The sequence below is a fragment of the Protopterus annectens genome, chromosome 16.part0 (genome assembly GCF_019279795.1).
Source record: "Protopterus annectens isolate FY-2018-M chromosome 16.part0, PAN1.0, whole genome shotgun sequence".
NCBI classification, from domain to species: Eukaryota; Metazoa; Chordata; order Ceratodontiformes; family Protopteridae; genus Protopterus; species Protopterus annectens.
In genome coordinates this window covers 436,293,473-436,321,124 of record NC_056750.1, presented here as the reverse complement: position 1 = coordinate 436,321,124, position 27,652 = coordinate 436,293,473, and the positions used below count along the sequence as shown (strand labels likewise).

At 39.3% G+C, this 27,652-nt stretch overlaps 1 protein-coding gene across 1 annotated transcript in view; it reads right to left on the bottom strand.

The window, feature by feature from the left end:
* LOC122790606 (kinesin-like protein KIF14) overlaps positions 1 to 27,652 on the bottom strand; it is a 1,004,205-nt gene that overhangs the window by 445,079 nt on the left and 531,474 nt on the right. Inside the window, exon 17 of the mRNA XM_044058133.1 lies at positions 17,663 to 17,767. Coding sequence (XP_043914068.1) covers positions 17,663 to 17,767 — 105 coding nt within the window. The remainder of the gene's footprint in view (positions 1 to 17,662; positions 17,768 to 27,652) is intronic.

The window sequence follows — 27,652 nt, the reverse complement described above, 5'->3', positions numbered from 1 at the left end:
ACTTGGTACGACCTGATTGACTCTGCATACTATTCCAGTCATTTCTGCCTTATTCAATTTGCTTGTGAAAGGAGGCATCACCTCAACCCGAAACACATACAGCTCTGAAAAAAAAGTTAAGTGTAGAAACTGTAAGAACGGCAAACTTTTATGAATTATCCTGACAGTCCATGTCATATAGCGGCAGCAATACATGGAAGTGAACTGCAACCTTAGACACCTTAACCACACTCAGCCTCTCCTCCAACACCCCCCCCCCAAAAAAAAAAAAACTAGACTTCATTGCACAGGCCATGATTTCTCTGTCCTTGGTCTCAAACTGTGGGAATCTCATCTTTTCTTAATCTTCGTTCTTACCTAATTTCCATTCAGAAATAAAAACACATTCCAAGACTCAAGGAAAATCCAACTGTTATCTGATCATATAGCTTAACCTCTTCATACCCTTCTTCCGTCTACAGGCCTTGCTCAGTCTGCTTTTGATTGTGATTCTTCAGCAGCCATCGCAGATTTCCACTCTATATAATGCATATATACACACACAGATTTTTTTTCACTCCCTCTGTATATAATGTCATTTATCTATTGCCTTTATTCCCTCAAGACAAGATGATATTCATGTTGTATGTATGTATATATTGCCATTTTGTCATTCACTCTATATACGTCATGTAACTATTGTTTTTTCTCCCAGCTGAGACCAAAATGGCTCCAAATCGGATCAATGCCCTACCCCAGTTAAATTCAAAACAAAATAAATTAATACCACATTCCAAGAATGCTACCCGCCTTCTCAGGAAAACATGCAACATATACACATCTTTGCAAAACAAACCTGAGCAAAGTTAAACACCAATCTAAAATAAAATGTGAGGTCTGCTAAAAAAGATAGATACTGGACATTTTATTGTTCAGTATTCTGATAAGTACATCACACTACTACTGTACTTCAAAATTACCCCACATACCCAGATACATGATTTAAAGTTGTCTGTGTCAGAGGAGTATCTTTCAAAATATTTATATTTAAAGAAATGATTACACTGTCACTGAACTCCTCACTGAGCAAGGATTACCAAAAATATTTAAAACATTCACAGCTGATACCAATCTCTTAAGGAACTTGCACATCAGAAAAACAGATTATAGTCGCATAGCCTGCCTTGAGAATGTTTGACTTCAGAGAAGGTTATATTAAGCAGATAACAGGATAGAGCCCCTGTATTTCTCCCAAGGCTTTGCATTTATGTTTTTTTGCCATAGCAGTAGTTCTTCCATTCAAATGGCAGTCCATGAGTGTTGCTTCAAAGCCTTGCCCAATAACTTGTAAACCCACAAAGATATGTGGTCAGATTAGGTACACACTTTCCCCAATTTATATCGCTCAAGAAAGCCCCCCTCCTCCTTTGGGATTAAATGTTATAACAGAATGTAGCTTGAGCCAATGCATTATTCTGATAAAGCTGAGATCTCAGCTGGAGCCATATGATGATTTTACAAGATTACCTTTTTCCTACCAGTAACAGACAATGTACTGTGCAGCACAACACACATAAAAACAAACCTACTGAACAAATCAAAGGGAATAGTCCATGGAGAGTGAAAAGTAAATGGAGTAATACCAAAAACCGCAGAGAGACAATAAAAATCCTTCAGTATGCCATCTCCCCTGAGGCAAGGCTTACTGAACTGAAAAGTAACTTCTGATCATCTGAAGATGAACAGCTGTCCTGCTGACAAAAAACTGCCTTATCCTTTGAGACCCGATGCAACTGTTGAATAAGAAAAACTGTTTCCATTTTATACCTCTTCAAAGCATCCTTTATACAAGCTCTGAAACAAAAGCATGAAACCAGTGCATTACAGAAGCAACAGTTCAAAACAAGTGGTGCAGTTTAGAAGAGAGACTGCTACTGCTGCATACCAGAGGTTATGGGGAGACATTTCCGAAAGGGTAATAAATCCTGCAATTCTCACATTGCATAATTCAAGACCAGTTGTTTAACAGTTCTAAAATTGTCTAAAATGAATGCAAACAAGAGTTAATGTAATTAGTTACCTCAAGAAACCATTTCAGTAGTTTAGTTTCAGTACTAGCACAAAAAATTATTTTTTGGATACTTATAAAATGATTCCACTGTTGATCTTGAGTACTGGCATCCTTTGAAAATTCAGCACCTTTTAACAGAATACAATGTCTAGCTTAAGTCTTTCATGAATATTTGAGGATATTAACCTCTTGAAAAGCACAGGTATCAATTCTTCAGAACTCATTTAATACTGTAGCAGAGAGGATCAGTCTCTTGCAGACAAATCTACTATCTGAAGTTATGCAAGTTAATTGTGTTGTCTAACACAATTAGGACAACTTTCTAGCTAGGACTTAAACCAAGAGCACAACCAAATAAATAAATGAAAAGGTGTACAGCATGTTTAAGTGATAGACAAAGGTAATGGCAGCTGAAGGTGTACAGCATGTTTAAGTGTTTGACAAAGGCAATGGCAGCTAATGTAAATATTAAAACAAGTCATTCAGGAGTACATTGAGAGGAGTATTAAGGGATTCTCTAAAAACAGCTTCTGTTGCAAGCATCTACACCTAGCAAGAAAAAAAGATCCAGTAATCTCTTGCATAAAATAAAATTTATTAGCACATTCTACATTAATAAAGCATTATTAGCAGAGCATCTTAGGCTAAGTGATGAACACGCAAAGAAACCAAGAGCTGTGACAGTTGACCTAAAAAAAAAAACACCAGGTATCGTATATTAGTTTCAAAATCTTAAACGGACTATGTCAAATTCTGTCAAAAGCACAAGTTGCATATCAGATCAGGTGACACCTGTTAAGTTAGCTACAAAACTTCCGACCAAGAAAAGGCACTTCAAATCACTGTCAAGAAACCCATGGTAAACAGCATTACAATAGCCCAGGTGTAGTAAAAATTAGAGAATGAAAAACTATGACCATATCTCGATACAGATGCAAGGTTATTAATTTAGTTGATTTTGCACAGATGGCAGTAAGATACTTTAACTGCTGTTAATTGGACCTTAACTGAAAACACAACATCCAGTACAAATGGGGAGTCTGCATACCAGAGACATGATTTCCTGCCTGTTACCGCTACGTAATTGTGTGTTGGGGGGGGGGGACTGTTAAATGTGAAAAACTAAGATTTGCATGCACCAGTCATGCTTGAATTTTAGCAGGGCTGAATCAAAAATTATATTGTGTCCACTTAAAAGCATCTTCCAGACAGCCTTCTGGGATAGAACAAACCTGAAGTCCTAAGTATGGGATATTTAAATGATCATAACTGACCCTCAAACACAGCTTTATTTATTTATGGTAGATGAAATCTTCATAAATAGAACCCTTCAAAAATCATGTCATATGGTCAGATAGTAATGGTGGGGTTCGTTCTATGGATTTTTTAAATATATGTATAAATGATTAATGAACACTGACCTCTTCAGTGCTCAACTGCCACATGAGAACAGATAATTTATCTACGAAATCTATGTAAATGGTTTACTCTGGTTCCAGAAACCCAGAAAAAAATGCAACTCAAAGTCTAAACCAATGAAAATACAAAAATAGAACAAATGCCCTAAAGTGTGAACCTGCTATATTTTGTCATTTTTCAGTATGGTTGGACCAGACATCTCAGTCAAAATATTGTAGCAGCATATAAGTGGAGAAAGCAGAAGCTGCAGAGGAATTGAACCCCTGTAAAAATTGTCCAGTTTGCCTAGATGCAAGTATGGGCTTTTCAGTTCTGCTCAGTTTTAGTCTGAATTTTGGGTTATCAGCAGCATCTACCTATACATTTCTAAACAGTTCTCACTCTACTACATAAGATGCATAGTCTCAGCAAGACAAGACATCTACTACCACAGACATACTAAGAAAATATGACCGGTCACTTGTGAGAATGAGGTCAGAGGAGGCCAATTGTTAGAAGTCTGTTTACAATTTTCAGGAAGAATGAGTGGACTTCAATTTCATAGAAATGGTTATTTGTACAACTTTGTACATTGGTTTGGGAAACTGACAAAACATGTACCTGGAAAATGACTTTCACATTCAAGATGAGCTCCCACAGAATCAAGGCTACAGCTTCCTAGTGAAGTGTTGGCATGTCAAGTGTCAACACATAGAAAGTCCTTTGAACTTTTTGCAGGTGGGCAAACCCCCCATACACCTTCCAAACTTTCATGTATACCAACTCCAAGATGGTCATACCTTGGAGAAAGGGATTTTCGAAGAAATGGCCATCTCAGACTTGGCATAGGTTTGTGTTTTTCAGCTATTAAGCCACCATGTAAAAGAACTCACTGACGTGGTCCTGGCATTTCAAATGGTTACCCATGGCAACCAAGAGAACATAAGGAGAAGCTGACTTCTGTCACTCTGATCATTCTGCATTTAACCTACAATTTATATTCTTCAGGGGCTTTTCTATACACACAGACAGGTGAAGTTCAGATTTTTAGATAATTTTTCATTGCTACTGGTGGTAATTATGTGGACATAGGTTTTATGAGATAGTAAAATATTTTAGAGCAGTGGTGACAAATTAAAATGTATGATTTTGCTCCTGTGCCAAAAATGCCAAACGTTGGGTAATGTATGGTTCTGATGCTCTGTATTAGCATCTAAATTCGTAGTTCTATTTCAAAAGCTCGACTATAAGGTTGACTCCCAAATGTTTGAAAACAAGCATGACAATCTTCAGAATGAATCGACTGGAAAATTAACATGTTAAAAGACAGAAAAGTTAACCCAGGTGGAGAGGGATCATAATTTCCCTGTCCACACCTCATACCTATTTTTAGTTTATGGTTGGAGGGTTGCCCTCAAAATTAAATTGCATTTCTTATTTAGTTGTACCTAATATTTAGGACAATGAGTATGTTTTCTGGATTTTTGTTTTTGGTCATTTGTGATTCTATCTTTTGGCGTGCATGGTTGTAAAGGGCACCCATTATACAAATCAGACTGTTAGCATATTAAAATTCATAGGTTAATGAAAGCAATCATAAGTTTTACCATCTGTGGGGCCATAACATTTACAATTTTATGACAAGGTTCTGAATTCAGTACTGTTATTAGTCTAGGTATCAACAAGAACAATACGATGCAGCCTGATTGTAGCAAAACTGGTATGTACAGTTCTTGAATGCATTTTTTTTTCTTTTTGTGGGCTAGAACATGGCTGTGTATAGAATACTCACTACTCATACTATAACATTTTTGCAGTGATTTATGCTCTGCTGTTAAACTGACATCTTACCAAGTTTAAACTGTTTAGAGGTGTCGACAAGTAATCATCTTTGTGCCCCACTGATAGCCCCAATTTTCATAAACACAGAACTCTGACTTAAGTCAACTTTAAACTACATCATGTATTTTTTTTTGCTTTGCACTATGGCAAACAAATACCAGTTATCAGGTGTAGTGCAAGAGCACGCCCCACACTTTTATATATGCATTTGAATTCTCACTATAAATTATGCCCCAAATGAACAAATGCATTTTGAAATGCAAACAGCTGCAAGTAGAAAATTAGAAACCCTAATTCCATCATGCAGATTGTCATTAAAGTTGTCCTCATGGAAATTAAGGTTCACAGTAGCCAAATAAATCAATATATCAAACATTCTGATGCTTTCAAACTCCACTCAGTACTTCCTAACTACGAGGAATAAAAGGAATTGTGCGGGAGCTTACCATAGCCCCAGCCCTGTAAGCTGTCATGCATAAAAATAAAATTTTGCCAGCAACTAATGTCATACTACCCACTGTACGTTATCCCAAAAAAACAGTAAAAGGCAAAAACTGGCATTTCTAATTATATTGGAAAGAGACCCAGTTTTGTCCCCCCTTTGAATTATACTTGGTATACTTATACTAACACTATACTACATGGGAAACAAATGGATTGTACCCCAACTACCCACTAAACTCCAGTCCCACAGAGATTGTACCCCATCTACCCACTAAACTCCGGTCCCACAGACATTCTACCCCATGTATCCACTAAACTCCGGTCCCACAGAAATTGTACCCCAAGTATCCACTAAACTCTAATCCCTAACAGATCGTACCATAAGTATTCACAATTTAGATCCCAGTTCACAACAAATTGTTAACAGGATATTTTCTAAACAATGGAAGAACAGGAGACAAAGGTTTTGATATGGGCTACAGGAGCAATCAGATCTGCAGACATTTCTAACAAAGGATTTAAAATTGAAGTTCATCCACACTGAAGTTTCCACAAACAAGAGGTTCTGAATCTGGTTAAAGGTAGAATGTCGGGATGTCTGTCATATAAAGGGACTTCTTTGGATTACTTTTACTTGATCTTAAAAGCAAATTAAGTTGCCACGTCCATTTGAAACTCATTCACTTCCCATATGGCTACCAGAGCCTCTCATAACAGGAATCTGTTTTGAGTATTTCTCAACACCTACCAGGCATTTATTAAACCTCACCCTGGAGGAGCCTGGGGTTTGCTAGTATTTCTGTTATTTTTGAGCTAATTACTGTAGGATACATGTTCCTTCTACTTAAAAGGGAGGAACTGGTTCTCTCCTCTTTCCACGGGACTTTGCTGCAGAATGATTTATATAGATGTTTGTACAAACTGCACACTTCTACTCTTCTACTAAGAGGTTACATTTTTTTCCTTTAGAGCTGACAATATCCTAAGAAGAAATGAGCAAGAGAAGCATTAAAATGGAAACACTGCACTACTCAGTGCTATGAAGTTTATGTAGACAGCCCTCATCTAATGAGGGGAAAAGCATTAAACAGAATACAGGTACAAGACCTCAGTCTTAGGCCACTGATTCTATTCTACAGATGTAATAGTAGCAGATGGTACATGGCAACTACAGAAATGGGGAACTCCAGAACCATCCTAAAGCAGTGTGCAGGCTACTCCAGGTCTCATCTGCAGGAAAAGGTTAAAGAAACATTAAGCACCTAGCATCAACTAGTAACTTTTCAAGAGCTTGCTTTGGCAACAGCTACACGTTATGCAGTTAAGTGCGAATGCCTGCAGCTACTGTATGTTGGTCTTGGAAATAAATTACTGGATATCATAGTAACCTACAGGGTCAGTGCAAATATCTGCATGATGATGCAAGACATGAGCATTTATGTCACACAGTTCTCCCTTTGTTAGATGTTTTACCAAGAACAGAAAAGCTAAACACCTTTCTTTGAAGAAATAAAATTAAAAAGCCGCCATGGATTAAAAGTGCTTGCATATTTTCCACCTAAACATGAGAAAATATATTTCAGGTTTAAGTTAGAGAAAAATTAAAAAAAATGCTCACTATTTTATGTAGTCTAACTTTCCTCTTACTGGCAACTTTATTTTATAAAGTTTGTACAGAAGCATTTTCTGGAGAAAAACAGGTTACCACTCACCACCTATTTTTTCCTCCACTAACAAATATTCAGGATTCTTAAACCATGTGCATTTTCTAACTCTAATGCAAGTTAAGCACATGTAATAACTGCTTATAAAATAGCCTTATACCATATCTAGTTTTATATTTTTTCACCAATTTCTATATTCTTGAAGTAATGTAGTCCATCAAGCTGCTCCAACGTGCAGACCAGAGGTGTCCCATGGTTTCCCACCAAAAATCAGAAGTGAAATAGATCCAGTTTAATTCTTGCACCCATGTTGCACTGGGACACTACTCAGGACCAATGACAATGGCAGGAGTCTGCAGAGTTTTATTTTTTCATTCGTCTTTGTCTTATGGTGCTTAAAAGTATTCTATTACGTCAGTGTCATCTCTGCATATCCATCTACAAACAGAGCAGTGAAACTTTTGCAGATTGATAGCTGTTGCCCAAGATTGCCACCTTTGCATCCCTGCATTTCTGATAAGCCACACCCCCTGTATAACATCCCTTGCCTCAGGGTACACACATGCCTTTTATCAAGCCACACCCAGAAGCTGCTTGAACAGCCTTTGATATGGATCCCTAGCCAAAATGTTTCAAGACGATCCCCACACTGTTGCCTACCATAACACTGGCATACAACCCATTTTTTCTCCAGTTTTCCTCCCATCCTTGCCTTCTGATACTATCCAGAGTAATTTTGCTAGGTTCTCATACTTTGAATTGTCATTTTTTCACACATCTTTGCAATACATCCTAACTGGCCAAGACTGTACTGTAATAACTGTGGAGAAAATGTAATTATGCTGGGGGTCTGGGTGCCAATAAGCCCTCAGAAGCTATGGTGATCTAAATGCTCCGAGATTAATTTTATAGTTTTTTCACAACTTTTGGTCCAATGAAGGCCTGAACAAAAATACATAAATAAAATAAAAAATTACTAAGGAAAGAACCTGATTTTTTTTTCCTTTCAAAGAAAAAACAGGTTATGTCCAAGGCTTAATGTTAGAGGTTGATGACAAAGTAGTTTCCACAAAACTGAGTAGTAGTATCCATAAAGTTGAGAATAAAATTCTTGCAAGAACAGATGAATCATATCTTGACTGCCCCCACCCCAGCGACAACAGTCCATGTTCATACCACCAGATGGCTAGCTCTGCCACTGTTGCTCTTCCATACCACACAACTATGGCCAGTTTAGTGTGTCCAGTCTACCTACTGCATGTTCTTGGAATGTGGGATGAAACTGTAGTACTCAGAGAAAACCCACACAAACATAAGGAGGACATGCAGACTCCACATGGATGACATCCCAACCAGGAATCAAACTATAATGCAGATGGGAACTCCAAGTGAAACAGCAAACAGTTTAGAAAACGTACTTCAGAAATGTATTGGCTCTCAGAATGATTTAAATACTCATGTATTCACCGTAACTGGATTTCCTAATGGAGATCCCGATTTTCTGACTGGTGGCAACCCTACTGTTGCCTTCTGTCCAACATGTTTTTTGTTCCTGATACCACCTCACATTCCTGCCCCTGTAAGATGAAAAACTGAGAACAGCTCAAACTCCAGCATTTCAAGGTTCTGCCCATGCTCTCCATCAGCCGTCTGGAGTCAAGAATTAATGTTATGCCTTTTGTGATACAATTATAGCCCAACATCTTTGTCCTTGGTAAGCTACACAGTTTTATCAGCAACATGTCCTTATGGACTGTAGAGGATAGAGAACATACCAGTGTACATTTTCTAATCAATAAAAAATGCCTCTTACAAGAAAAATGTGGCCATAAGACATAGCCAATTTTAATATACTTAACCCCTTAGTATGACCCCAGACACCATACTAATATAGAAATCAGAACAGGCAGGGGGCTTAAGGCAGGAAAACAGATAATTATACTTCACCTCAGTTACATTAATCTGCTCATGTTAACCCTACTCTTCGTGTGATTAAGTAAGGACTCATTTATAGGTCAATACTAGTGCTCCTGATGCAGAGAACCATTAGTTGCCTAGCGACAATAACCCAAATTATAGGCACCCATTAACATGACTAATTTATATCTAGTTTCAACCCCTTTCAATGACAGCTTGAGGGGTCACACCAAGAATGGAATTTACAATTGCACATCCATTCACCCAGGTTATCCATAAAAAGGGTCACGAAACTACTTTGCTTTATATCCAAAAGAAGTCTATCCCACAAAAGAGGGATTCTGTGGGATATATAGCTTTCGCACCAACAGGCCATATTTAACTTTTTGATGGAAGATCTCTTGAGCTGTTTAGGGTATTAGTTTTGCAGATGTGCAAGATGTCACACAAGACTGGACCCTTCTAAACAGAAGTCACCTCTCAAGAGTCTATAGGAAACAAGAGTGTTAAGAAGTTTGGGTAGCTCAAAGAACATATACCTTTGATAATCTTAGTGAGAAATGTGTTCAAGCAGAGTCATATGTTCAGACAAGTACATACCAAAGGAGCCATTATATTCTGTTATGGGCATTATGGGGGGAGCAGTTTCCTTAGATATGAAGATATACCACTGGTGAGTAACCCAGCCAGGTAAAAGGATTTCCACCAGACAAGTGCCCAGTTTTGCCAAAGTAAACAATGCTTCATTTCTTGTCCTCTAGTTTTAAGCCATGGACTAGGCACCACTTATTGGTAAATTCAGTCCCTCATGAAGAATCTGGAAGTTAGATGGGGAGATAACTTCAAGTTTGCAGTCATCTAAAGACTTGGACAGCCTCAGGCACTTTATGTCAATATTTCCATTACAGAAGTAAACAAAAAGAAGTGGTGCTAGAACTGATCCATGGGGGGGGGGGGAGAATACCACTGGTAACTACTCTCTCTCTGCAGTGGGCATATCTTCCACACTAATAGATTGGGTCCTACACATTAGCCAGTTTGCTATCCAGCAAGTAACAGAGGTTTACATTTAGTTTGACTAGCTTAGACAATGCAGTAATGTAAGATAGCAGAAAAACCTTGGGCAGAACCAGGTAGTAGTGTGAACTGATTTTCCCATATCTAGTGCATCAGTGTCTTGCTCAAAGAAAAAAAGAACACCAGATTCAGGATCTGCCTTTAAAAGTTGAATTGGCTTGGGTAAACCACCTATGTCCTTATTGAGCTCCATAATAATGCCTTCCATTGCTTTATCAAGAAGGCTGTTGAGACATTTAGGTCCATTGTTTCCTGAATTAATTGTGGATTTCCCTTGTGAAACAGGATGACTATTCTAGTTCTCCATTCCACTGGCATGAATCCATTGGAGAGGCCTAGCTGGATTAATAGCGAATCTACCAGACAGTGTTTGGTGCTGACAGGAAGGTAGTTTGGCACATTATCAGGACTCATGGTATTTCTGTCCTTAGCATTCATGAGTTGAGAGTGCAGAAGGGGTGGTGTGTGTGTGTGTTCAAATAAGTTGTGCAATGTTAGGGGAAGATTAGGAAGTAAAGTTAAAGATGAATTTGCACACTAATATGTTGGACATCTCTTCAGGGGATGAGCTGACATGGTTATGCATTAGAGGCAAGCATTGACAGACATTACATCTAAGGTTTCTAACAGCTGAAGGAGGCTTTGTGGCTATCCTTAGAGGAGATGGCAATTCTCATTTCATACTTACTATTGGCAGATTTTCTTTCATTTCAGAACTTTTTCTTGATCCGCAAGTTCATCTCTAGATGATAGCCTATAAAAACAAATGTAACACCCTAAGAGTTTCTCTCTGTTATTGTAGATAGTTTGTTAGTACTAGAATTCCTCTACAGGGATTTAGCCCTGAATTTGGCATCATGTCTTACAGGAACAGATGTTTTGAGGTGAGCATAGAAATTATCTGCAAATGTGGCAGTGTGCAAGACTGGGTCACTGAGGTGAGGAAGGCACTATAAAATCTGTCTACAGCCACTCGATCTCTAAACTCCAACTCCCTTCCTGCCCACTTAACATCCAACAGCTCCATCACTCAATTTAAGAAACTCCTTAAAACTCACTTCATGAACAGGCTTTGCGCTCCTGTCTAATCCCTGGATAAACTAGTATATAGCTAATCTCTCTGCATCACACTAAATGCGCTACCTTCTCAGCCTACCCATAGTCCTAATATTGCTACAGGATAGGAAATGTTTTCCGGCATGTTGAGAGCGCATTACTAACTGCTCATCCATTTGTCTAGTAGCTACTGTAATGAATTCCATGTATTGCTCAATTATGAATGTGTTTACACTGTCTTACCTGTTGCTCTCATAATTACTCAGAGTGTATACAATGTGTGTCATTTAGTTTCACAATGTTAGTCTACCCGTAACGAATGTCACAAGTAATGGCTTTTGATGTTAAAAATGAATGTAATTGGAGCTTTTCTCCCCGGGCCTTAGCTGAAAATGGACCTGTATCCAGTCGGTCTCCCCCGGTTAACAAATGTAAAAAAATAAATAAATAAATGTTATCAGGTCAGTTACCTGGATTAGGTTTTCCTTAGGGCAGTCCCTAAAAGACAAAAGGGTTTTTCCTTTATCCTCTACCAAACAATGGTCAGATTTGTCCAATGACATGGTGACTCCAGGTGGTTATATTGGTGAGAACCAGATCCAATATTTCTGAACCCCTAGTTGGGACTTGAAACAGTTGGTCTAGAGAGCTGGCAAAAATGTAGTCCAGGAACCCTGTTACATATTTGAGACATTGTAGTTTTCCCACCTATTTGTTTTGTTTGTATTGCAGCATCACAGGATACTGCTTCATAATAGTTTCACACCAATTTCAGATGCATATTCTGAATGCCCCATCATGTTCTTCATGTGATCCAAGAATGCCAGTCTCAAGTCATCAACTCCCATGTGCCCAATGACCATGTTATATGTGTACTTTGGGTAAGGGACTGGAGGGCGCTAGGGACATTGTGTATCCTGACACCTGACAGGTGGCAAACAGTCACTCTGCCCTTGCTCATCATGCCGATTGTATGCGTGTGCCTCTGACTGTGTAGTCACCTATTACCAAGACTTTACCAGATGTACTGTCTTGACCTTGCCATCTTCAGACCTTTAGCTTGTCAGATGAGTAACTCCTTTTAGGAGTTTTCTGTAGCATGTGCTATTTGTTTGCCCAATACTGTGGCACAGAGCATTCTCTGGGTATCAAATCTTTCTCTAGGGGCTTTTGTGGTTCAGGCAGGGACTTTCAAGTACCTCAGGGGAAGACTTTTGTTTGTCTAGGACATGTTAGGCATGGTTGTATGAGCAGTCTCAAAACTGACAACATTCTGGTTAAAAGGTCTTTGTAGAGAGGGATGGCCTCCATGGTTGGTACATACTTGTACCGCTTACATATGAAAGCATTTATAGGAAGAATCAAACAGATGTCAGTGAGCATGAGGTAGTTCTTACATTGTCTTGACGCTTCCATTACGGTCAGGCAGGCAACAGATGGTGAGGTAAACTGACTTTGTAACACATGGTGCTCTGTGAAATAGGGCATACCAATGAGTTCTAATAAATTGACTTTGTATGATGTCTAGTATATAGACCCTTCCTACAATAAGTCAAAGTACCAAAGTTAAAACTATATACATGCAGCATCAATAAATGATGCAAAGGTCAGTAAAAGTTTAACAGCTAAGGGACATATGAAGTAGTGACTAATGCATTGGCTAAGCCACAACTGCTGGCACAAATGATGTGGCCCACAACAGATTAGTACAGCGATAAGAATCTGTATTATGTAGCTATGGCTGGACTTAGGCTTAGAATGTCTACAATGGACAGCAAAAGACTAAAGAAACAGGAATAACTAATGGTTTCATGAAAACAGTGACTATACAGCTGGTAAAATTAGTGAGAAAAACACTCAAACATATGGATCTCTGCAAGTGTGCTAAGGGGCTCAAACTCGTGCATCCATAAGTGCACTGAGTTATCCACAGGACTATGTGGGTGTGCCCATTTGGATACTGTTGTCCTCTCGGTATAGTACATATGTAGCAGAGGTGACACTACTAACAGAATCAGACTGAATGCTGGGAATTGTCATTAACAGTTCTCACCAGTGAAAAACCCAGATATGGAAGATGCAGCACTTGCCAAATGTAGTGAGGTTTGTTCCGAGAGCAAGTGCTATTAGATATCTTCACGTCTCCTTTCTGTAGTCACAGGCCAGTAGCATAGAACAAGGACATCTACAAACACCTAGAGTTAAAAATAATCTAGAACACAGGCCAAATCAAGCACACTGCCCTTGCAAATCAGTAGAAAATTTTGGCCAGAACTATAGCAAGACACACTACACTCAAATGGAAGTGAACTTCCTAAACAATTTCTAAATGCAGAAGTCCACCACAGCAAGAGAATACAGAAGAGTATATAAATCAGCACTAGCCCACATTAAAACAATCTTGCACTTCCCAGATGAAGTGAGGTTTGATTCAGATTTTTTCTGTTTTAACTTACTGAAGATCCTCCAGGCCTGTTTAATACTTGTATAACCAAACCCTTCATAGGAAGTTACTAGGCTATTGGCCCTGAGGCCCTTACAAGCCTAGCCAAGAATTTAGCCCATGTTCCGATAACTCAACACCCGATGCCCCTGTCCATCAGGGACACAGGTGGAATCCCAAGGGTGTATTTTCTGTTCCCCATCCAGTTATCCAGGTTGCACTTAAAAAGGGTTAATGAGGTACTCTGCCTGATGTAGATAGGGAGTCTATTCCACAGAAGGGGGAGTCTCTGGGACACATCTGTCCCGCCACGTCCTATTGATGTCACAGACCAGGTTGAGGTCGCGCGTGTGGGTTACTCGAGTGGAGCTTGACTTGCAGATATGCAGCAGTCCCATCAAGGCAGGGTCTGAGATTGTTTTGTATGCCAGACAGAGGTCACCTCTGAGGAGTCTGTACGAGACTGAGTAGAGGGACAGGGCTTTTAGCCTATCTGTGCAGGGTAGATGTTTGAGGCCCTTGATTCTCCTGGTGAGGGAACTTCTGTGGTCTCACTAGCTGCTGCATGTGCTTTGTGAGGTACATGCAAAAAGGAGCATTGTACTTAATGGGTGTTATAAGGAAAGAATACACAGATGTTATGACCTCCTTGTCCCTGGATGAGATACTCTTCCTAATAAGGTGAGCCATGTAGAAAGCTTTCCATACAACAGAGGCAACATGGTGGTCAAAAAAGTCAGTTTACTAACAACCTGGGTGCCAGAGTCCCTCATAAGTGATTGCATGTTTAGAACCTTGTTATTAATGTGATAATTTTTTTGGCATTCAGTTTGAGGCCAGGTTTCTGGCACCACTCATTTGTTTGGGCGAGACCCTCTTGAAGGATGTCCACATCACTAGGGAATTGATGACGGTGCCCAGCTTGCAGTCATCTATAAACTTGGTCAGCCATAGCCCCACTGGTTTTGGCCTTCACCTCAGAAAAGTATATCCCAAACAGAGGTCACAAGACTGATCCCTGGCATACACTGCTCTTTACAAGTCTACTGCTTGAGGTGGCTTCCCCTATTTTGACTAGGTGGGTTCTAGTGAGCCAGTTTGCTACCGGTCTACTATCATATGCATTGATGAATAGCTGAGAGAGTTTGTCCATTACACCTGAGTGGGGAATAATATCAAAGGCTTTGGTCATGTCAAGGTAGGCAGTGTGCACAGTCTTCCCCTTGTTCATGGCTCTGGTTTACAGTCGTCGACCAAATTTAACAGGCATGACCTTCCCTTAATAAAACTGAACAGTGCGAGATTGAGTGTTTACAGGTTGTCAATGCCCTTGTTAATGAGGTCTATGATAATCCGCTCCATGGCCTTGCAGATCAGGCTAGTTAGGGTGATGGTCTATAATTTTCTGGATCAGTGGACGCTCCACCTGTGTGCAGAGGGATGACAGTGGGTGTCCTCCACTCGACTGGGACAAAGCCGGTAACTCAGGTTTTGGTTGAATAGGGTGCCTAATGGTGCTACAAGTTCACATAAGATGCAGCCTGGGATGTTACCCAGTCCCATGGAGTAGATTATTTTTTGCCTTTCAGATGGCAGTGAGGACTTGCTCCCTACAGACAAGGGGAGGGGGCAGGTGTTTGAGATGTCCTAATTTACTAATGGGGGGCAAAGGGGTGAAGTTTTCACTGAACTTGTCTGCCAGCAGGTTGGCTATATCTATAACGTTTGTGTATATGGCGTCCTTGACTACCAATTCTGAGCAGATCTGAGTGCTTCCTTTGAGACTGTGGACATATGTAAAGAAGGCGTTATGACTGTCTTTAGTAGATGTGACCAGTTTGGACTCGAAGTTTGCTTTGAAGGATTTCACTAGTGCTCTTATTTACTTGTTCAAGGCCAAGGACATATTGCTTCCAATTAGGCACCTGCTCCTTCTTGGTCCTGGACACAAGTTTTACCTTTTACTATAGAGTCTACTTATTGCAGATGTCCACCAGACAGGTTTACCCTTCCTTGAGGAGGAGGATTGTTGTCCTTCGGGTATTCCTGATTCCATGCAGTTATATAAATGCTTGTATAGTACTTTGGTGTAGGTTTGGACATTTGGACCAGTTCCTAATGAGAGTAAAGAGGGCTGTGAAGCTGTTTATACCTTCCTTTGGGAGATTATAATTAGCTTTGAAGAAGTTTTTATGTTTGGTTCTGGGGTGGCTTTGAAAGTGACCTCTTTGCGTTCGGATCTTACCAGGGAGGACGACACTGTAGGGATACTGCAGTGGTTAATTTTCATGTTGGTAGTTTTGACCTCATGGCATTGCCTAAAAAAGGCACTATGGGGGAGGCAAGAGCCTTTGCCAGGAGCCGGAAGCCTGAGGGAGATGCAGGGCATCTCTGGCAAAGTATCATGGTCTGTCGATAGTGTCTTCCCAGGCTGTCAGGTACTGGATCCCCTTGGAATGACACCAGAAACTAAGCCCATTGGTAAAGTCATTCATTTCCTGTTTGTACTGAGGCATCTTCAAAACCATTAATGCTGTTATTCAGCAATGAATCTAACCTCAGAGCAGGACTCACAGGTCTCATAGTTGAGGTTTTACAGTGAAAAACCTGTGGAACAAATATTTCAGTCCTTATCAGAAAGTGGGCTTCGACCCCTCACCACCACCTTATTAGTCAAGTGGGTCAATGTTGTGAACCCCAGAATGATTTTAAAACAGTTGCAACCATATCTGTATGCATTTCTGGTTATTTTGCCACTTGCTCAACAACTAGTCAGAGTACTTGTTAGTATTCGTAGAGCCCTCCACCAAACTAGCCTGCTCAACACTGAGCAGCAAGGGTATTACTAGGTAAAGTCATCTGAAGTCACATTAACAGACCTAGCAAAATTAAAGGAGCACTTATCAGCTACAACTCAATTCAACAATACAGGCACAACAAGCAGTAAGATATAGAAATAACTTTGATATTTAATCAATTAAATAAATAAATGTCTTAAGAGATCTGTTAAGTAAATGCTCAATTCACAGGCTTACCGAGTCATTGATGAATTCGCTAACGAGCATTCCAGCGCATAGTTGATTTGGCAGAGTGGATTTTCCTATAACATTAGCTACCATAAAATGCAAACTTAAAGCTGGCAGGAAACAAACACTTATTTGACATTTATAGATCTTCCATGTGCATATACAGCTAATCTAGTAATTATTTTTGGTTTTGTGCAATTCTGCAACACAGTGCAGTATTTATATATGCGTCATACAGCCGAAGGCAAACTACTTAATGAGGAAAATCTATATACAGCACCACCAAAATTATGGCTAACGAATGATGCTTCAGCAAATACACTGGCTTCATACAAAATACATACTGAAGAAACTATTTCTGATGCATGCATTTGTGTGTCTCAGGGACAAGGTTTGCTACAATGTAGACAGGAAAAGAATTACTAACCTGCCATTATAATGATAGCAAGATATTTTTATTTTTCAAAAGAATGCTGATTGAGAATGAGTCATCTCAGATTCATGCGGCCTATGTATGAAGGCCAAGAGCATTCATGACTACACAGCGGCCTACTATGAATTAAAAATAGCAATGCAGTGTTTCAATATTTTCATGTCAATTTGGGATCAACTTCTTAACAATGCTTTCATGCAGCAACAAAAAGGGTATACAGAATTGCATAATCTGAAGCCACTAGTCAAAGAAAATCTTTAGTTGAAGCTTTATCTATGCTTATAATAAACTTTCATAAAAAATATCACTAACTTGGGACAGAGGAAGTGGTTGTGCTGACACTCCAGCCTTCTTGGTATTGCTCTGACTGCCTTCTTCATGCTCTCCAAAGACTAGATCTATCTTCTTGTACGCTTCCTTTTAAATACAATTGAAAGGAAATGCAAGTCTTAAGTAAAGATAACCACAACTTCTGTAAAAATTAAAGAAAAACTGTACTTTTTAAGTTGCAGCAATACAACTTCTCCAAGAAACATTGCTAGGCATTAAATCATACAAATAATTTTTGGACTATAAAGATTGAGAGATTTGTTTTCCCCGGAGGCGCACACATGTCCCACCCACAAAGCTGGGATCACACACACATCGATATACCTTTACTGTGCTTAGAGACAGCCATCATGAATCACTTGTGTAATGTGGTCCTACTACTGGGCTATCATTTATCCAATAACTGTTCTCACCAAGGAGCTATTGACTGGTTAGGAAAGGCTTCAGACAAACTTCTACAAGTACTTCATTTCTGTGACACACATTGAAAGCCAAGACAACATAGATGATCAGAATCTATTAGCACACTTGTTGGCAGAGCCAGATAGTGGACTCAAAAGGTAAGTGGCTCATATATCCTGCAGGTGGGGATTTGGTGGGCCCAGTCAGCTGACTTACTTCCCAACTGGCCACAACACTTTGGGATAAAGAGCTAGACTCAACTGAGTTAGAGAAATTATCCCACATGGAGCATGTATGGCAGAATGCATATACCAGGTACAGGATGCTTTTACAGGGATAAAAGAAGACTTCATCAACCAGAGAATGGGTAAGGGCCATACAGAAACAACCCTCATGGCTGCCATTGTAAAAGCTGTGCCACAGATTGCTCTCATCCTGGAGACATGGGGAACAAATTAATAGCACTGAATCAATGGTCTGCAGCCAGGGGGTGGGGTCAGAAAAATAATAGGGAGCTAGTCTTCTATAAGTACTGCCAAAAGCTGAACTTATCACAGATCTTTTCAATCAGTCCAAAGTCACATGCATTTTAAGTTCTCTAAAGGACAAGAAGTTTCTTTCTGGTCCAGATACACACAAGAGTATCACAGGGGGTGGTAAATCCTCTGCTTATCCTTTTCTAAAATAAGATGAGCATACAATTATCAAAGCACTGGGTCATCATGCACACAATCAGTAGACAATCTCTCAAAACACCTACTCCCATCTGATGAAAGAATATAGTAAAACCTTCTAAATGGATTGTTCAAACTGCTGCATACAACTTATACAAAGGTGACATCCATGCTGCTCAGGACTCAGAATAAGCAAAGCCCCAGCAGTTTTAGGACCAGCATACTTATGTGCATTTATAAAGAACGTGATTTAGAGCCTTCGTATCTGGTAATCTCCTCTTAGTAAATAAACATCTTTTACAACCAAGGCCCAAACTCTGGTTGAAGTGCACATCATTTTAACAGGCACTATTGATCAGGTTCATCAGAAACAGATTTCACAAATGTATCAGAACTGCCCATCACTGTCTACATGGACAAATATATGGCTGCCATGCATCCCAGTTGCCTTCAATTACAGCATCATGAGATTTTATTTATTCCCTCCTTATGCAGTGACATTCCACTTTTTGTTCATATACACAAATACTGGAAATCTTCAAATATGTTTGCAATAATTGCCGTTACCTCCCACTGACAATAACTATCCTTAAAACAGCTCCCCTGTAACACTGATACCCATCTTTTGATATGAGGAGGGAATGATTTTATGTAATATTCAAAATGTTTTGATATAGTAAAGTCTAAATTATACTTATTTGACATGGACCATTGTTTATTGTGTATATTGCTCTGTTGTACATTTTTCAAGTACACGTCATGTCTGAAAATTCAAATTCAAGCGCTTATTAACTAGACACTGACCCAATAAAAATCAAAAGAAATCTGATACAGAATAACCAGTTATTGCCTCTGCATTTCTAATATATAAATGCCAAGTCAGTGAATTAAACTTCCATATTACGGGATCTCATAAAAATCACCAAGGGTCATAGGAGATTTCTAGGCTAATAGCTCTGGGGCCCTTACAAGCCTAGCTAAGAGTTTATCCCCAAAAAAGAAACCTGAATCAGCGCCCGTTACCCCTGTCAACGAGGAACACAGGTGGAACCTCGGGACAAATTTGTGGTTGGCCATCCACTCATCAAGCCTGTGCTTGAAGAGGGTCAGAGACATACTTTGACGTGTATTGTGAGTCTATTCCAGAGAAGGGGCAGCCTCAGAGATAAACCTGCCTCTCCAGCAGGTTTTGTTAATATCACATATTAGATTTAAGCCTTTCGATCGGGTACTACGCAAGAAGTTAGACTTACGGATATGGAGCATCTCTAGTAGACCAGGGTCTGAGATTGCCTTGTAGGTGAGAGACAGATCACCTCTGAGCAATCTGTATGATACAGAATAGAGTGATAGTGATTTGGCCTGTCCACATAGGAGAGGCCATGGATTCTCTTTGTTAGAGACATTTTCAGCTACCACATAGAAAGGATCCAAATGAAGGACACCTAACTCACAAAGGAGCATGGCCAAAAGAATAGAGCTGGATGTCTGGCACTTCTAACAGCCCAAGGACGGAGGTGCATATGTTATGGAGATGACAATGCTAGATGAGAAGTTCCCCCAAGGTAAAATAGACAGTTCATACAGGACAAGATGAATTTTGTCCAATACCTTACGGATGATAGGAGACCAAGTGGGGAACAAATGGAAATTCAACAAAACTATTACATGATGGTAATGAGACTACAGTCGGTAGCTGGGCTGTGGAATCTTGCACTAGTTGCAAGTGGAAAAGATCTGAATGTGAAAGCGCCAGGTAAAGGGGCTCTCTGGAGAAAAAAAAAGGATTACATACCACTGCCAAACATTAGCTAATAAAACAGGGGGCTTATTAAAGTAGGTATACCTCAGATGAAAGAACACTGAATTAAACAGCACACACCTGACACTTAATGGCAAGTCAGAGTCTCCCAACCTGTCCAACTATTTTAATAAATATTTTGTAACCAATTTAACCACTTGCCGTATTTAGTTAAACAAGTTATTTATGTTTGCTCATCTCTGCTGCTTCAACAGAATTAGCCCAGCTAACTTATGTTCCAATGCATACAGACTGTAGACCAGAAGCCAAAGCAATTGTTCTAACTGTCCAGTTCAAGCATGGTCTTACTATGCATCTGTCAAAATTCGCAGTTACTCCTCATCTTAATGGAGCGAATGCCACTATCTATACATAAACTGTTGTCCATTTGTAACTGGTCAGTAATTAACTATTCACAGTTATTCGATAAGCCTAATGATTTGCACCTTGGAAACCAGCAATGTTTCTCCCAGGAAGGCCAAGAGATGCCTTGAAGGTTTCTACCCCCTCTCTACATGCAAACTCCCTGTTTTGGGGTATGAAAGGCTACTTAGCTGGAGGATTTTGGAAGCAAGCCAACAGATCAGAAAACATGATGGTTTCTATTAAGACAGCCAGTCAGACCTCTTCTTGAATCCTGTTATTAGTGATATTCTCCTTGTTAGTTTACAAAGCAGAAAGGGGAACTTTGCATTCAGTTAGCAATTGTAGAAACTCGTTGGCTGTTCTTGGTAATACAGATCTAGCTAACCTGTTGCATGTCACATGATTTTACTTTTGTGCGTCAAATCTTACAATATTGTTCTCTATCTGGTCTTGTATTTGTACACCATTTGTAGCTTGTTATATTAATACAAGTAGTAGTTTCTGGGCAGGGCTTAAACTTCTCACAGCTAGAGAGAACCCCTCTGACTCCAGTGATCTAGCTGAACTATGTACCACCCCCTTTCATACTTTTCTCCAACAAATAATTCAATTCCACCAACTTGCTATCAGATGCAAGACAGTTATAGGTTTCAATTGGCAAAATATAAAATGTAATTCAAACAATGGAAGTCAGCCTCCAGACCCCCGTCACTCCCGTTACTTATCAATACTAAATCACAAGATGCTTGTACATCACAGTAAGGAAATGCATCAAGTTGCTCTAATCCCAGCTTCAGCATAGACATTCCCATTCACACCTGCAGCGCCAGCATTCAGAAATCTTAATATATTATTTATCATCAAATATTTTATGCATTCACTGCACATTTTAACCAAGCAATTTTCCTGGATAACTGCCCTACCATTAACATGTTAATCAAGCAGTAAGTACCAAATCTCAGTCATTATGATCATCTAATGCATTTCAGCTATGGATTCAAAAATTCAGTAAGAGATAATGCTGCAATCTACCATTTCCAGTCAAATAAAAAATGAAATGTACATCTGCCTGCTGTACAGTGCAGCCTCTCTATCATCATTCCTATACTTATGGAACTATGACACTTTTTCCTTAATGTTCTTATGTTCTGCATAATTTTTTTTTTCATTTTCTTTAATTCAGTAACTCCATTCCAGTTATGCCCTTAATCTCTACCAATTTGCTTAGTCTGCAAACTATACAATTGCTGTACCTTTTAAAGGTGCCGAGCCCTTATCAGTTGCAGCATTTTATGCCTCATATCTTTGGGAGTCCGTATGTATTCTGCAAGCAATCCATTGACATTAAATGCATGCTCTTTAATCTTGGCCTCTGTCATCATCGCTGTGTGTCCAGCTTGAGCAAATGTTTGATGTATTTGTAAGGAAACCTACATAACGTCTGTGATGACTGCCAGTTAAAGGTGCCCCTGCCTACCTTGTCTTACATTTTAACTCAACATCCGACAGCAGTTTATTAGTGGCCAGATTCCTAACTGCCAGCAGGCTGGACAACAACTGTCTGGAGCTAAAAGAAAAAGTAAATGTTTCATAACCTTTTCAAATGAAGAAAAGCATTTTTTTTGTTGCACTTTTTTTTCAGCCATAGTTGCTCACACTTCAGGTGTATAATCACAGTAAAACATTGCAAATTCAGTCCCATGATTAAATTGCAACATAACAAAAGCACTGTGCGGGAGGTCTGCTGTTCAGGTACTGTCAAGCTGGCAACAGACAAGGCAACTTGCTCTAGAATTCCAAGCATGATTAAGATTACAGCATAGTTCTGAAGGCATTAAGGAGTTAAATCCAATGGGTCTCGACTCGCTGCCTTTTATGTGAAGGGATTTAAAAGCTCACCCCATCATACCTCATCTGCTTGTACAGGTCAGCACTACAAGATCATATTGGAAAGGCACTTCTCCCAGACTGGTAATGCTTCAGTTACCATCCCTTTCATGTCTTCCCACACAATAAAAGCATACTAATACCTACAGCATTAACTCCTTTTTTCCAATTTAATTCTAAAACATGCAACATCTGAGATGGGACTACCTACAACTGAAGATCCTGAGACAACACTGTGGAACCAGTTTAGGACTACTGTTTCTTGCTTTGCTTGCGAAGGATGAGAGACAGACTCCCTACACTTCCTTTATCACTTTTTTTTTGCAGAGACCCTTGTAACTTTAGGTTTCTTATGATTACACAGCTCAATTTTCTATTGTCCAGAGCTGCTGAATATGCTACCCTGTGCCTATCCTATACCTCAAGTCAGTAACCAGCTTACACCCAACATTACTGACATCACCACAACCACTTAAGCGGAGGCTGTAGATTACAACTCAAGCCTCAAAGATGCCACTGCCACACAGCACCACACCCACAAGTCACAAAGATGCCACTGCTACAGCACCACACTTACAAATGCACCGTCGCTTGTGCCTTAACCCACATCTAAAGTGACGTCACCCTGGCTCCAACCACATACTTAAGATACCCAGACTGAAGACACATATGTCAATAGACTAATGGGGGATTACACAGTGACGCTCACCTTACAAGGCCAAGGTAAGAGAAGGCTCGCTCTCTGCTCAGGATTCATGACATAACCAGAAACTTTAAATTCCTCACTGTTATTATCCACAGTCTTCAATGTTCTACCAGTGATGCAGAGAAACATTAAACTCTCCATGCAGTTCCGCAAGACAGTAGAGACAGTAGTTTTGAACATGAACAGTCCAAGAATGCCACAATGATAAAACAAATGAGAGTTCACCAACTGGCTATCAAACCACCATCATTCAAAGGGGATCCAATGCGTCAGCATTACAAGAACTAAACAGGTCAGCCTGTTTCACCAGGGAAAGCCTGAATCTCTCTCCTCAGGGCTTCATATAAAAGCTTCCTCATTTATCAACATAAAGGTACTCAAGGCAGGCTAGCAAGGAGATTAAGCACACTGTTATTGAGACAAAGGCAGGACATAAATAGAAAAAAGCCACCTAACCCAAGGATAGCCATAACGCATGTTTAACTGTATTAGGAGTATTAGAAACACCCAGTCTTAGGCAGAGCTCTGGCTGAATGGTACTACATATTATAAAGGGTCTATATTATAAGCACAAAACTACTAAACCGCGAACGCTCACATGAGCAAAAATGCCAGTAATCAAACTTGCTATTGTAGGGGGCTGTGCCCCCCACACCTCCTGCTAACTATATATTCTAACTCCAAGGTCACACTACAATGAGGAAAGGGCAAATATCCCATTCCTCACTGTAACATGACCCCACAATCACACTTTCGATTCCTGGCATTTTCGCTCATGTGAGCGTTCGCGGTTTAGTCTTTTCGTGCTTATAATATAGACCCTATTATAAACCCAAAACTATAGCAAGTGTAACAGCTGACAAGCTCCAGTTTCACTACAAACACTAGGTGTTGAAAATCCATTGAATCACTAAACCCCCACTTTTGCCAGCATCACTATGGACCATTGCTTTTGCCATGGTCAAGGCAAACATTGTCACATTATATGCCATAGTTTTATTTAAGGCAAAAATCAAGATAAGCTGTACAGATTATAATCAGAGTTGAAACTTTTGTTTATAGATGTAAGAACTTTGGTCTTCAACATCTACAGTATCATTAGCTGGCTAACAGTCAGGAAGACGAGCATATGGCTTGATGAATTTGCACCTAAACTGTTTTGTTTTTTTCCCTGCAACTTGCCAGATTTATCTCCCACAAAAGCAGGCATTATAGTGGTGTATGATCATTTATTAATACTGTAACAATGCTGAAGACTGACCATGTCTTGATGTAGCTGCTCTCTACTTTTGTTAGTCACATCTATTCACTTGCACCCTGATGTAAAGAGCCACGAGCGAGACATAATGGGCACATTAAAAAAATGGAGAATTTATTGCTGGGAAGTGAAAATAATCGCAGATTTGCAGTTAGTAAATCAAAACCTTTTAACATGTACAGCTTTCTGTGGGGATATCCCTGCATAAAAGGTAAACATTAACAGAACAGTAAAGGCAATATATTTAAATGAATGGTTAAAACTAGCTGTTCTGTAAAACCAAGAGAGTAAATATCGGGCGGGTCCTTTTAGTTGCATGTTGTACATAAATTATTACAACGGATGACCAAGACAAGTTAACAGAAATGGTGAAAAGGAGGAAAATGCGAGATATAGGAAATGGTGCTCTGCGTTACAGTGAAGAGTGACCGATACAGAATATGAAAGGAGGAAAGGAGTTTCATTTATAGGCAAGAGGAAGACAACATTGCAATTTTGATGCAAAAGGGGGAAATGGTGACGTTGAAGCAATGCAAGATAAAAATAAATTCTGTGTGAGCAAACAGAATTACGAAGAAAACTTGATTAACGTGAATGGGGAGCTAAACCGATTGCAAAAAGCAAAAATGTGTAAACGATTAAAATATTGAGAGGATTTTTCTTGTCTCATAAACTTATAGAATTTTTTGAAAACCACACTGGGATATTTAAGATTTACATTTGACAGTGTATAAAGAAAGCATATAGAAAAGCGAGTCAAAGATGACTGACTGGGTCAGCCATTCCCAATGTATAAAGTACAAACAAAGGAACAAATACAGAAAGCATCAAGTATGATGTTTTTGAGGTTTCCTAAAGTATGAAACTGGAAGAGTAGCCAAAGAAAACTGAAAAGCAGAACAGGGATACCTGGATTTATATGAAATGTAAAATGTCTATGCTGGCTGGAATGATTAGGTATTAGCATGAAAAACTATGAAAACTGAGCCAGAGGTTTTGATTGCAGGATGAGCATGTTAGACAAGTCACAGCGCACACTAATTTATACCTGGTCGATCATTTACTTTTAAGTACTCCAGCATGCACCAGGTGTATTTAACTCACTACTGGGCTTCATCTGCTGGACTTTATTGATCATTGGCACTTGGATGCTTTAATTATTGTTCAGCTACACGAGCAGCACAACAAAATTATTCTTTCACAAAAACAGTACCAGTTTGTGGACTCAACGCTGCCAATTTCAGCAGCCAAGTGTGCTGGCTGGTTCTTCATTTGGGTTTGTAGCTACTCAATATTGGTTATAGAGTAAAGCTTCTGCAGTTTATTGCTTCAGAAATTCCTACCGTATTTCTATTTCCCAATTTAACCCATATTGTATTACATTTAGTGGTTTGTTTGTTTTTTCTTCTTCTTAGACTATTTTTTTTTTTTTTTTTTCTGCCAACATTTATTTAAGCCATTCCAGTATATGCACTTCTCTAGTATAGAGTTAATCCTTTTACTGAAAAGCTACCCTTCATCCCTTTAATGCTTGAAATATTGTAAAAATATGTAGGTAACTAGGGATCCTAAACATAGGACTGGATGCATTTTTTGCTAGTGATGGGAGATACCGTGCTTGCATTTGCTGTTGAAAAGTATACACATCAGCTTCTGTATAGGGTAAAGCACTGTACAGTTAGATGAACCTTGGTTCTCTGTATGTAGCTTTGGATCCTTCAGGTAATCTGGGACAATCAAGAGCAGCCTACTCTCCTGGAGTTCAAGTGCTCAACACAAATGCCACGTCTGTGCACCAACAAGATCAGTATTGCATCTGAACTGTAAGATGTACTTTGCTTTTACAGAAGAGACTGTGTGCGTGTGCGTATATATATAGATATATATATATATATATATATATATATATATATACACATACATATATATATATATATATATATATATATATATATATATATATATATATATATACATACATATATATATACATACATATATACAGACACACTAGTTCTTTTCACTAGATTTGATGTACTCTCTACTCTATGTAAACACACCCTAGGCCGATTCTGGTCAAAGTGAAGTATCAATATTCTATTATTCAACATTTTAACTAAGGAAAGAAAAAGCTGGGTTTACAAACTACGATGAGTTTGTCAGGGGTACAAGCAATAAATTGCAGATGCACACTCACCTACCATCCACCAGGCAAATGTGTTCTCCCTCAAAGGTTTACAAACTAATTTCCATCCTGACTTAAAGGTGGCAGATGGCTTACTCTCAATGACATATTTCAGGAAATATTTTTGAAGACTTCTTATATATTGTGAAAGGATATGGGTTTGCTCACACTTACCTCTGCCAGCTACATTTCTGGCTCTGCCTTAGACTTCATCTTTGAGCTACTGGCCACAATTGAAGACTTGCTGATGGAACCCATTTCAGGGACCAAAAAAACTAGTTAATTTCACTGGATATTATTCCCTAATGTTTGACTGGTTCGATGCAGAAGGTTTGGCTTTTACTACAAGGGTAGCACAGTGCCCCTGGATATCTTATCCCCAAAATATGTACACCTAGCCCTCTTTGTACCAAGTGAGCACTGGTTTAATTTTGAGCCATGTGAGCTGAAGAGGAATGGGGAAGGTGTAGCTCAGAAGTTTCATCTTGCCGATCTTCTATAAGACAAGCTTAACCTAGATGAACATTTTATGATGTAGCAGGCAGAGATCTCATAGAAGTCTGTGCCTGTTGTGGCAGTGCTCTGAGGCAGCTGATAATCTATGCTAATTGGCTGAGGAGCTGTATTCCGAGCCAGTCAAGCCACTTGGAATGCAATCCATTCTGAAGAATGCAATTCTACTTAGTTTGCTAC